General features: G+C 52.5%; 1 protein-coding gene across 3 annotated transcripts in view; it reads left to right on the top strand.

Moving 5' to 3' along the window:
• The window catches only part of MCM3AP (minichromosome maintenance complex component 3 associated protein), a 45,246-nt gene extending 32,903 nt beyond the window's left edge, over positions 1 to 12,343 (top strand). For all 3 annotated transcript variants that reach the window (XM_012780069.3, XM_012780071.3, XM_012780070.3), the window contains exons 22-29: positions 1,639 to 1,897; positions 2,117 to 2,214; positions 4,235 to 4,625; positions 5,605 to 5,862; positions 6,326 to 6,455; positions 7,986 to 8,192; positions 11,040 to 11,190; positions 12,058 to 12,343. In XM_012780069.3, coding sequence (XP_012635523.2) covers positions 1,639 to 1,897; positions 2,117 to 2,214; positions 4,235 to 4,625; positions 5,605 to 5,862; positions 6,326 to 6,455; positions 7,986 to 8,192; positions 11,040 to 11,190; positions 12,058 to 12,216 — 1,653 coding nt within the window. In that variant the 3' untranslated portion in view covers positions 12,217 to 12,343. The remainder of the gene's footprint in view (positions 1 to 1,638; positions 1,898 to 2,116; positions 2,215 to 4,234; positions 4,626 to 5,604; positions 5,863 to 6,325; positions 6,456 to 7,985; positions 8,193 to 11,039; positions 11,191 to 12,057) is intronic.

Below are 12,343 nucleotides of genomic sequence, written 5' to 3' on the forward strand. Positions count from 1 at the left end.
ACACCTATGTAGGAGTACCCTTCCTTATTATCATCCGTTTTACTCAGACAAGTTAAACTCAATTGCCAAGGGCCGTGCAGCTACTGTGCCACTGTGTGGTGGTGATGTGTTGCAACCTGAAGAGTGTGGAACGTGGCCCGACAGGCACCACCTGCCTCCTGGCCTTGCCAGCGGCAGCAACAGCAGCAGCAGCATTTTCCTCTTGGTTTAGTCCTTTTGTGATGCTGTGTGTCTTCCCGTTGCTTCTGAAGGAAGGATGCCCGGGAGGGGAATTTTCTGAGCCCTTTTCTTTCTGCAAATGCATTTATTTTATTCTCACATTTGCTTTATAGTTTAGCCAGCTTTGTAAAATTATAGGTAGAGAAGTATTTTCCTTCCAGTTTTGGTCTGCTGTCTCCTAGCGTCCATTGTGGCTGTTGAGATAGGATATTTCTGCTCCTTTCCGTGTGGCGTAGTTTTGTCTCTCTTGCTGGGTTCTGAAAATTCATTCTGATTCTCCTGGCACTGGGTTTCCCTTGCATATCATCCGGGCTTAGTGGGCTCCTGCCAGGGGCAGGCTCTGGGTTCATTTCTGGGACACTGTGTCTCTGGCACCCATTTCCCTTTACTTTGTCCTGTTCGTTGACAAGCACCCGGGAGACCAGCCTGAGCTGCTCACTTGCTCCGTCCTGTCTTCAGTCTGTCCTGTCTCCCACGGTGTGTTTCGGGAGGTTGCCTTGACTTCATTTTTCAAATGTCCTATGGAGTTTTCATTCCATAAATACTATCATTTCCTCTTCTTGTCCTCATTTTGACACTTTTATAGCATCTTGATACTTTGGGATTCATCCTCTTACCTTTCTGAGGGAATTAGGGTTTTCTTGGCCTAATGTTTTCTTGTGTTCTATGCAGTGTTTGTTTCCTCTGGGTTTCTTTTGCTCTATTATTCTAGTTTCTCTCTTTCATGTTGGAGGCTGTCCTCAGACTTATTGGCCAAGGCTGTCTATATGTGAGTGAGGCCGTAAAAGGCTGACAGAGAAGCCCTGTGTTTGGGGTGGAAGGTCACTGAGTGGCAGGCTGGCCTTCTGGGGACACGTTTGGGCTCCTGAATATCTGGATCTGGCCCTGTTCCCTGGACTTGGGGTGTTTCTGGAAAGGGCTTGTCCCATCTCCTCCCTGGGGCAGCTGGTTTGAGTCCCCACCCTGTGCCTGAGGACGCCCTGCACCTGTTCCTCTGTGCTCAGGGGCCACCCGAAGGTGGGTGGAGGCTCTTGGGGCTTCGCAGGCTCAGTTGGCACTCCTCCCTCCAGCTAGCCAGTCTGTGGCCGCTAGGTGTGGCTTCTTCTGCTTCCTGGACCCAGGGATGGGTCCCATCTGCTCACTGCTTGCTAGAAACGTGTCACTATCCTCGTCTGCTGCTGGCTTGCGTCCCCTGTCATGGGCCTTAACTGCCATTATGCCTGTGATCGAATACAGCTGTAGCTGTGGGCTGAGTTATCTGTTGACTGGTTGTTTCTGGCACTAATTCATGGTCTCCCGGAGGGACAGCTGGCCCAGCTGTATCCTTGGAGGCCGGTCCGGCTGCACTAGCTCTGGGCAGGCTGTTCACTGCTGACCTGTGCGCTGGTGTGTGCATCCTGATGGTCTGCGCTGTTGCAGGTGGCCCATGGCGCTCTCAGCGACGGCGCCCTTGATGCAGTGGAGACGCAGAAGGACCTCCTGGGAGCCAGCGGGCTTGTGCTGCTGCTGCCTCCCAGAACGAAGAGCGAGGACGTGGCGGAGGAGGACGTGTACTGGCTGTCGGCCCTGCTGCAGCTCAAGCAGCTCCTGCAGGCCAAGCCCTTCCAGCCTGCGCTGCCGCTGGCGGTGCTGGTGCCCAGCCCCGGAGGAGACGCTGTTGAGAAGGAAGTGGAGGACGGTTTGTGACAAAAGTCTCACTCATGCACTAGCGGTGTTTAGTAAGGGGTAGAGCCTGGGGTATGAGGAAGGCCATAGTGCGGTGTCGGGAATCACTGGGCCAGGAGCCCCCATGGTGGCTGTCCACTGCGGGGATGGGTGGGGTTGGCACAGTGAGTTGCTTCAGCACGTGTGCAGCCCAGGGCGAACACATGTGACCTTCCTCTGTTCCTCTTAAAAGGTCTGATGCTGCAGGATTTGGTTTCAGCTAAGCTGATTTCAGATTATACTGTTATTGAGATCCCTGATTCTATTATTGATCTACAAGGTACCACTAAGGTAAGGTTTTGTCATTTTTAAAGGTCCATCAAGATATTTTGTTTCTTTTCCTCCTTTGTTCTATCTTGAATTTAGTGTATATTAGTGTCTGTAAATGTGTTTTTGAGAGATGGGGTCTTGCCATGTTGTCCAGGCTGCGGTGCCGACGCAGTTCACGGGCCAGATCACAGCTCACTGTAGCCACCAGCTCCTGGCTCATGTGATTCTCTTGCCTCAGCCTCCCCAGTAGCTGGGACTACAGGCATACCTCATGCCCTGTAGCGATTTTAATTTTATGTTTTCTACAGATAACTTTCTAAAAATATAAGCAGAAATCAAAAGATAAAATTTGCCCATAGCACTGCTATCTATAAACTAAGTTATTCATGTAAATTTTTTTGGTGTTTTTGTTTTTAATGAATTTAAAACGTGACCATGTTTTTTTTTTTTTTTTTTTTTTTTTGAGACAGAGTCTCGCTTTGTTGCCCAGGCTAGAGTGAGTGCTGTGGCGTCAGCCTAGCTCACAGCAACCTCAAACTCCTGGGCTCGAGTGATCCTTCTGCCTCAGCCTCCCGGGTAGCTGGGACTACAGGCATGCGCCACCATGCCTGGCTAATTTTTTATATATATATCAGTTGGCCAATTAATTTCTTTCTATTTATAGTAGAGACGGGGTCTTGCTCTTGCTCAGGCTGGTTTCGAACTCCTGACCTTGAGCAATCCGCCCGCCTCGGCCTCCCAAGAGCTAGGATTACAGGCGTGAGCCACAGCGCCCGGCCGTGACCATGTTTTATATCTGAAGGTATAGAAAAAAATACAAATTATTTTTCTAGGGCAGTTGAACTTGGGATATATGAAGAAATAATTTTTTTTTTTTGAGACAGAGCCTTACTCTGTTGCCTGGGCTAGAGTGCTGTGGCGTCAGCCTAGCTCACAGCAACCTCAAATTCCTGGGCTCAAGCAATCCTTCTGCCTCAGCCTCCTGAGTACCTGGGACTACAGGCATGTACCACCATGCCCGGCTAATTTTTTGTATATATTTTTAGTTGGCCAATTAATTTTTTTTTTTTCTTGAGACAGAGTCTCGCTTTGGTTCCCAGGCTAGAGTGAGTGCCATGGTGTCAGCCTAGCTCACAGCAACCTCAAACTCCTGGGCTCAAGCAGTCCTTCTGCCTTAGCATCCTGAGTAGCTGGGACTACAGGCATGCGCCACCATGCCCGGCTAATTTTTTCTATATATATTAGTTGGCCAATTAACTTCTTTCTATTTATAGTAGAGATGGGGTCTCACTCTTGCTCAGGCTGGTTTCAAACTCCTGTCCTCGAGCAATCTGCCTGCCTTGGCCTTCCAGAGTACTAGCATTACAAGTGTGAGCCACCACACCCGGCCAATTTCTATTTTTAGTAGAGATGGGGTCTTGCTCTTGCTCAGGCTGGTTTCAAACTCCTGACCTTGAGTGATCCTCCTGCTTCGGCCTCCTAGAGTGCTAGGATTATAGACTTGAGCCACCGCGCTCAGCCTGAAGAAATAATGTTATCTGAGATTTCCTTAAGAAAGGAAGTCTGTGCTGACAATTGCATTTAGGGAATTGCAAAGGGAATTTGCAATTTAGGGAAAGAGGTGCCAGGAACTAAAATAAAAGTAACCACTGGGAGAAAGATAACTGTGGGGCAATGGCATCTCGGCAGGTAGTGAAGCTGTTAGTCCTCCTGAGAGTGAGATGTGGCTTCCCTTTCTGTGTGCGGTGAGTGGCACGTGCAGAACTGGCTTCCTGAGGGCCTGGGCCCTTACTGGATAGGCCTTTAGGCCCCAGCGGTACCTCGGCTCCTCTCCAGCGCCCCTGCTGGGCGTGTCTGCAGGCCCTGCCACAGAGCAGGCTCCTCCTGACGTGGCTGAGAGTGGGTGCTCTGGTGGTATACCTGCCACGGACAGCCCTTGGGGGTCCCCTGGCCCCAGGAGGAGTGCCGAGACCTTCAGACGCTGCTTTTGAGAAACCATGAATCCTCCAGCCAGGTCTCTTCCCACTGTCTTTGCTCTCAGGTTTCGCAGGCGGTTCAGTGGCTGGTCTCCCGCTGCCCGCGTGCCCTCGACCTTTGCTGCCAGACCCTCATTCAGTACGTTGAAGATGGGGTTGGCCGTGAGTTCAGTGGCCGTTTTTTCCACGACAGAAGAGAGAGGCGTCTGGGTGGCCTAGCTGCGCAGGAGCCCGGCGCCGTCATCGAACTGTTCAACAGTGTGCTGCAGTTCCTGGCATCTGTGGTGTCTTCCGAGCAGTTGTGTGACCTCTCCTGGCCCGTCACTGAGTTTGCTGAGGCAGGGGGCAGCCGGCTGCTTCCTCACCTGCACTGGAACACGCCTGAGCACCTGGCCTGGCTGAAGCAGGCCGTGCTTGGGTTCCAGCTTCCACAGATGGACCTTCCGCCCCCGGGGGGTGCGTGCCTGTGATCGAGAGGAGCGGTGGGCGGGTCTGGTTTGGGCACTGGTGTGCATGCACAGGTCCACTCCCTCGCACGCCTGCCCTTCCCCAGCTGTGATGTGCCTGCTGCACCCACCTCCGTTCCCATGTCAGTGTGAGCCGGTTCTGTAGTATTGGCCTTTCTCCACCAGCAGAATGGTCCCTGAGGGTCTGCTCAGTGCTGGTAGGAGCCTCAACCCCAAATCCTGCCTGCCTGGCAGGATCCCTGTTTTCAGGATAGATGGGCTTGGGTCAGAGCTGGGTGACCACGTGGCCCTGTCCCCGAGCTGCTGACTGCTGGGGCCACGGCACCCAGCGCTGACTTGAGGCCGGGTTCTATGTCAAAGAAGCCTCTCGCCTGTGGCTCTTGCTGTACCTGGGTGAGGCTCTCGGGTGGTTTTGACACAGACTCGACAGGCTGCCTGGGCTGGCTTGAGCCCAGTGCAGCGTGGAACTGCTTCTTCTGCGAACGGTTAGGAGGGAATGAGCTCAGGGCCTTGGCACAGACGTTGTGTGCCTCGGATGCCCATCTGCATGGTGGTGTGTGGGGTTTCAGTAGGTCTGACTGACGCTCATTGTTGAAGGAGCCCAAGGGAAGCAGCTAGAGCCCTCTGTGCCCTTGGCCAGGTTGAGGTCCCCAAGAGAAGCTAAGAGCGCTTTTACCTGACTCACCTGGCTGCTGAGAGTCCAGGTCCCTGGATGCAGCCGCAGGCTGGACAGTCGGGTCCGGGTGGACCTTTGCTGCGGACCCGCCAGGTGACTGTCAAGTCCCTCACCTGGACCCTGGGTGTGAGCTGCCCTTTCCCCCAACAGCTGCTATGTTTAGATTTGAAAGCAGATTTCTTAACCACACAGTTGCCTTCTCCTAAGAAAATACAGAGTTAAGAACATTTCCATGTAGATTCTCATGTGTCCTTTGGCCAAACCTGTGACCAACGAGGTACTTTCCCCCCAGCGCCCTGGCTGCCTGTGTGTTCCATGGTCGTGCAGTATGCTGCGCAGATCCCCAGCTCGCACCAGACGCAGCCCGTCCTGCAGTCCCAGGTGGAGAACCTGCTCCGGAGGACCTACCGCCGGTGGAAAAGCAGGAACCCCTCCCCGGCCCCGGGGGCAGGGCCCGCAGTCACTGAGATCCCGTGGGACGCTGTTGTGGCCTTGTGCATCAACCACAAGTTGAGAGACTGGACACCCCCCCGGCTGCCCGTCACGTCAGGTGGGCCGCGCTGAGCACTGGGGCCAGCTCGTCCGACCCAGGTTCCGTGTTAGCAAAGGAAGGTGTTCACTTCATGCTGCTTCCTCTGTCCCCACCCATCCCTGCTCAGGGCCACCTTCTTCAAGCCAGTGACTTCCAGGTGACTGAGGGGGTGGGTGGCGAGGCATGCAATCAGGAGGCTCCAGTGCAGCCTGAACACACCTCCCTGGGGTAGCCCCTGGCTGGGGCTCAGGTTCTGTGGCTCTGAGTAGTCTTCACTGCCCTGCGGTCTGGATGGAGCCTGTCCCGACTGTGAGCAATACAGGGACACTCAGAGGATGCTTGACTCAAGCGTGGAAGTCGCATAATTGTCTGATTTTTAATTAATCAGAAAGGCTTATCCTTAAATCAGTGACTTTAAGCAAATGTCGAGTGGTTATATGCTGCTTGTTTGATATTCTTTTGTTTTCATATTGTTTTTCAGAGGCACTGAGTGAAGATGGTCAGATATGTGTATATTTTTTTAAAAATGATTTGAAGAAGTACGATGTTCCTTTGTCGTGGGAACAAGCTAGGTTGCAGACGCAGAAGGAGCTACAGCTGAGCCAGGGACGGTGCGATCCGTGTTCAGTGTGTGTTTCTGTTGCCTGTTACACCGTGCCGTTCCCTTCCTGTGCCCGGAGTCTAGTCCACTGTGGGGCGATCGTGACAAACCCTCAAGGAACAGATCACTCCTATGTAGTAGAAACTATTCTAGGGCAGAGAGAGGTCACACACATCTCATTCCACTTGACAGATGAACCTGACCTGAAATTGTACCTCCCTGGGAAGGTATGGGCCATCTCATCTCCCACACCTGGCTCAGAAATACCCAGGAAATGTTAGCACCTCCGGTCACGTGGTACATTAGATAAGCCACACGCAGGCTTTCTCCCGGTGCAAATGGTACCAACAGTAGAAATCTATTGGTATAATTTGCTGCCTTAATAGAAAAATACGTGATTATGTCAGTAGGTGTTGAAATACATTTCTTAGAATTTATATGCACTCCTGATAAAATTTCTTATCAAGCTTGGGTAAAAAAAAATTCCTTAAGTCATTAAGACTATCTACCGTAAAAATACTAAAAAAGAAAAAAATCATGCTTCTTGGTAGAACATGAAGTAGGCTGAAGTCGGAACCAGCCTTGGTCCTGTTCACTGTTGTCCTGGAAGCCGGGGCCGTGGGGGGACAGGCAGATACCGAGAGGAAGGAGAAACATCAGTTCCAGACAGCACAGTTGTCAGCTCAAGAAGATCAGCAAGAACCAGAGTTCAGCAAGGTGATCGGATGGACGGACCTGCAACGTGTGCAGAAGTCCTTCCGCAGATGGCAGCCCTGATGTGGGCGTGCACTGACTGGCTCTCAGGTCCGAGGGCTCGGGCCTTGTCGACGTCAGTTCTCCGTGAAGTCAGGGTGTTTCTGATCAAACCCCAAAGGGATTTTTTTCCCTTGGTATTCACCAGTTAATTCTAAAATTCATCAGGATAAGAAAATGTGTAGCAGAGGATGAGAAAATTCTAAATAAAAATAGCAAGGCCTGATGACAAGTCATAGAGTAAAGCCACAGCCTTAAAGCCAGGTGGCAGTGCAAGAGTAGATGGCGGATCCGCACAGAAAGTCCCGAAGTGGAACATGCGTGGCAAGTGTCAGCGGGGAAATGACAGGTAGTGGCATGTGTGTAGGAAACTGCCCCCTTCCGCATTTGCAAACATTACTGCCAGAGGGATTTAGGAGTTAAATATAAAAAATAAGATCCTTGGCCAATATTAGGGAAAAATGGAGAGTCTGTAACCCTGGGATGGGAAGAAAGACACAGAGCGAGAGGCTGCAAGAGCCCAGCTGCTTCATGAGAGCAGAAGCTTCTGGGAGAAATGGTCTCCCTGTGCTGCTGCAGTGGGGGTCACCTTCCCTCTGCGCCCTGCTCCTGGCTGGAGAGAAACCCAGAGGCAAGCGTGGGGCCGGTAGGTTCACGCTGCGTCCCAGGAGGGCACACAGGTCTGGGGCATGTGTGTTTGTACCTGTGGATGCATGCTTGCGTGCGGCTGTAGGAACCCTTCCTTCCTCTTTCCTGACCGCGAGCATTTCCAACCATGTACTTGCAGTTTGGGGATGAAGCCTTTCCATCCTTCAGCAAACAGTTTTCCTGCTCCGTTGCTTCATGCGTGCCATAAGGGGACGAGGAGCACCGAGCGTGGCAGAGAGCGGAGGGTCCCCAGTGCGGAGGACCTGCTGCGACGCGCGTCTGCCGAGGAGCTCCTGGCACAGTGTCTGTCGAGCAGCCTCCTGTTGGAGAAGGAGGAGAACAGGAGGTGAGCTCCCTCTGCTCCGTGTGAGGGTGGGCAGGGTGGGTGGCTGGGAGCAGCCGCCTGCTGGAGAAGGAGGAGAACAGGAGGTGAGCTCCCTCTGCTCCGTGTGAGGGTGGCTGGGAGCAGCCGCCTGCTGGAGAAGGAGAACAGGAGGTAAGCTTCCCCCACTCCGTGTGAGGGTGGGTGGCTGGGAGCAGCCTCCTGCTAGAGAAGGAGGAGAACAGGAGGTGAGCTCTCCCTGCTCCGTGTGAGGGTGGGTGGCTGGGAGCAGCCTCCTGCTGGAGAAGGAGAACAGGAGGTGAGCTCTCCCTGCTCCGTGTGAGGGTGGGTGGCTGGGAACAGCCTCCTGCTAGAGAAGGAGGAGAACAGGAGGTGAGCTCTCCCTGCTCCGTGTGAGGGTGGGTGGCTGGGAGCAGCCTCCTGCTGGAGAAGGAGAACAGGAGGTGAGCTTCCCCCACTCCGTGTGAGGGTGGGCAGGATGGGCAGCTGGAGGGGGAGAACAGGAGGAGAGCTGTCCCTGGTCCCGCATGAAGGGTGGGAAGGGCAGGCGGCCTCATGGGTGTAGTGACATGTGTTAGGAGAAGCACGTAAGTGTGAGTTCCCTAGATAGTATGTTTTTTTTTTTTTTTTTTTTTTTTTTTTTTGAGACAGAGTCTCGCTTTGTTGCCCAGGCTAGAGTGAGTGCCGTGGCGTCATCCTAGCTCACAGCAACCTCAAACTCCTGGGCTCGAGTGATCCTTCTGCCTCAGCCTCCCGGGTAGCTGGGACTACAGGCATGCGCCACCATGCCCGGCTTATTTTTTTTTTTAATATATATATATCAGTTGGCCAATTAATTTCTTTCTATTTATAGTAGAGACGGGGTCTCGCTCTTGCTCAGGCTGGTTTTGAACTCCTGACCTTGAGCAATCCGCCCGCCTCGGCCTCCCAAGAGCTAGGATTACAGGCGTGAGCCACAGCGCCCGGCCGATAGTATGTTTTTAACCATTTATTATTATGGGAAATCAGTGTTAAGTTTTCCAGTGGGAAATGTGAGTGGCTGACTGAGTGTTCTCAGAGGATGGTGAGTGCAGAACAGCATGGCCGGCTGCCAGCATCCTGCCCTTGGGAGCCCGAAGCATCAATGTGTCCCACACTTGGGAGGGCCATGAGCTGGGGCTGACCTTCTTGTGCACGGCTGTCACATCATGGCCTAGTTTACAGTTTATTGAGAAACAGAACCAGGAAGAAGGAAGGCCATGTCCACAGGTCTTCCTCCCGCCTGCCCAGCCACAGCTCCCTCCTCAACCCCCGTCCGTTCCCTACCTGTCCCCTCCCTGTCCTCTCCCTGTCTCCTTGTGTTGCTGGGGGGATCCATCCAGCTCTTATCCGAGTCAGCCCTTCCTTTGGGCTGGGAGCTCACCTCCGACCCATGGGGGGGCACTGGTCCCGTGAGTCCTTCCCTGGTGTCACCCCCCTGCTCCAGCTAGATTGTGCCTGTCAGCGCAGACGCAGAAATGTGCCGTCGTTTCTCCCTACCTGGGCTGTTTCCCTCCAGCCACCACCTCAGCTTCTGCTCTTAACAGCAGAACTCCTCAAGAACAGGTGCAACACTCCCTCCACCCTCTCTCCCAGCCTCCTGCAGCCTGTGCGGCCAACACGTCTACATCCAATTCCCGATTTCCCCCACCAGCTCTTCCTTTGGTGGCTGCCTGTGTTGGTGGCAGCTCCATTCTTGCTGCCCAGGCCAACTGCCTCAGAGTCATCCACCTGCAAATCCTTCAGGCTCTATTGAAAATGTATTCAGAATTGGACCATCTGTTATACCTTCCTGGCCACCATCCAGCTCACATCGCCCTCACCTGCCTTCCGGGTTACTGCCATGGGCTGTGGCCTAGCCTAGGAGCCTATGGGCGCCTCTCAGGTGTCACTGGGAGGTCACGCCACTCCTCTGCTTGCAGCCTTTCAGTGGCTTCCTCTTCCACCTGGAGTCCAGGGCAGACTCTAGAGGGTGGGCAGGGCCTTGTGTGATCGGCCCCCCACGTCTTCTCTGACCTCTGCTCCTTCCTCGACTGCGGTGGGTGGCCCACAGGCCTCTGAGTTTGCCGTTCCCTTTGCCTCTCCGGCTGCTCACTCTCTGGAATTCCACGGCTGACCTCACATGCTTTGGCTCCACAGTTAGGCCCTCCTGGCCCCTTCTTTTTCCTGCTTTTTCCACCCTGGGCCGTCTCCCTGTGAGGTTCCTTGTCTGCCCCTCTCACTGAAGGAAGAACTGCTTGCTGTCCCTTGTCTGTTTTCAGTGCTGTATCATGTTCCTATTCTAAGATTCTATGATGCCTGGCGCTGGGTGGGGCTCGATAACACGTGTTGGAGGAGGGAATGGATGTGTCTCGATTTCTAAAAGTAGACCTACCTAGGTCTGTATAGTTCAAGTGGTTTGGGATGAGATTGTTCTTATGGAAAGATAAGTGTCTGGAAGTAGATAGCTCTGGAGTGTGTTAGGTGGCAGTGGGATATTATTGATTTCAAATTATAAGCAGTGATACACATACTTGGGAAATCCATCAAGAGATAAGAATGAATTATAGATACCTAAAACCAAAATAAATCAAGTAGACAAAAATAAGCCAAATGAGAGAATTACAAGTAATGTTAAGTAATACATAAACATAGTTGTTTTTGGATTAATGCCACCTTTCTCATTAAATATGAATTGGATTTATAAATTAAAGGGACCATATTAAATTTTTAAAAGGTACCTTTCTGCTTCCCAGTTGATGGCATAGCTTAGTTTTGTCCTTACTAAAAAGCAAAGTATGTACAGAGAAAAGTGAAATGTGTTTCTGAGCTTGTGGCCACATGTGGTTTCAGGTGCGAAGATCAGCTTCAGCAGTGGTTGTCTGAGGACTCCGGGACACGCACGGACTCCACCTCCCTCCCCCTCTACCTTCCTCAGACGCTGGTGTCTCTGCCGCAGGCCATGGGACCTGTGATCAAAGCGTCCGCAGCTGCCAGCCAACAGGTGAGAAGAAGGTAGACACTGGCATTTATGCTAGAACTGAAGACTAAGGACTGCAGGGAAAGTAACATGACTCACCATGTTATGATGACCAGTCAGTTATTAGCTTAAGCTAGATCTTTTCTTAAATTCATCGTCATAGAGACCCAGCTAACTCGCAGGTTCTGCGTGTGCAGTAAGTGGTGAGTGGAATTGAGGCATGCCTGAGGCCTGGGACTGTGCTGACATGTTAAAGACTGGCCAGAACAGCAGGTGACGACAGCGGCTTCTGTTTGCGCAGCACAAACTTCTAGGCCTCGGTGTTACGCAGGCCTCCCTTCTGGGACTGACTTTTCCTCAGGGGAATTAGTGAGTAAGGTAAGAGCCTCACTCGGGAGTGTCCAGCTGGTCAGCAGCAGAGTTGCTTCTCATTTCTGACTGGCCTCAAAGCCCACGGTCTTTCTACTCACATCCCTCCTTTAGTGGTTAAGGGAACAAAACCATCACATCATCACTGATGTGCTGAGGGACCAGCTCTAGGAAGCCCATCGGCAGGGAGAAGAGCAGGTCGTCCACTCTGGCATCAATGATGCTACATGAAAGTGGGAACAATCGAAATGTCCAAAGGCGAGTCTGGTTAAGCAGCTTCAGCACATTCGTGTGGTGAAAGTTCACAGCCTTGGACAGTGACATGCTATAGAAATGATGCTGGAAATTGTCCCTACAGAGCAGGCACAGAAGCAGGCCCCCAGCAGACGACACCAGCTGTTGCGTGGCTGGAGGCAGCTGGATGGGCGTGGTGGGGAGCCTGGCAGGTCCCACTGCAGCATCTAACATGGCCAGGTTGGTCTTCACAGAGCATAGCTCTTGATTTCTTTTTTATTCAAACAGAATGAAAACACTGGGGGACAGCTGCAGCTGACGGAGGCAACAGGCACATCTTTGACAGAGCGGCTGAAGCACCTGGAAAGGCTGATCCAGAGTTCAAGGGAAGAGGAGGTGGCCTCCGCGCTCCATCTCTCCACACTGCTGGACATGGTGGACATTTAGCAGCTGACCTGAGAGGAGGGGTCTCTCCAGAAGCTTCTGCTTTTACTCAAAATAATGTTATTCTCAGATGCTTGATGCACTGTTGGAAATGTGATTATTAATCATGCAAATAAACAATTTGAATGTC

The sequence above is a fragment of the Microcebus murinus genome, chromosome 1 (assembly GCF_040939455.1).
Source record: "Microcebus murinus isolate Inina chromosome 1, M.murinus_Inina_mat1.0, whole genome shotgun sequence".
NCBI classification, from domain to species: Eukaryota; Metazoa; Chordata; class Mammalia; order Primates; family Cheirogaleidae; genus Microcebus; species Microcebus murinus.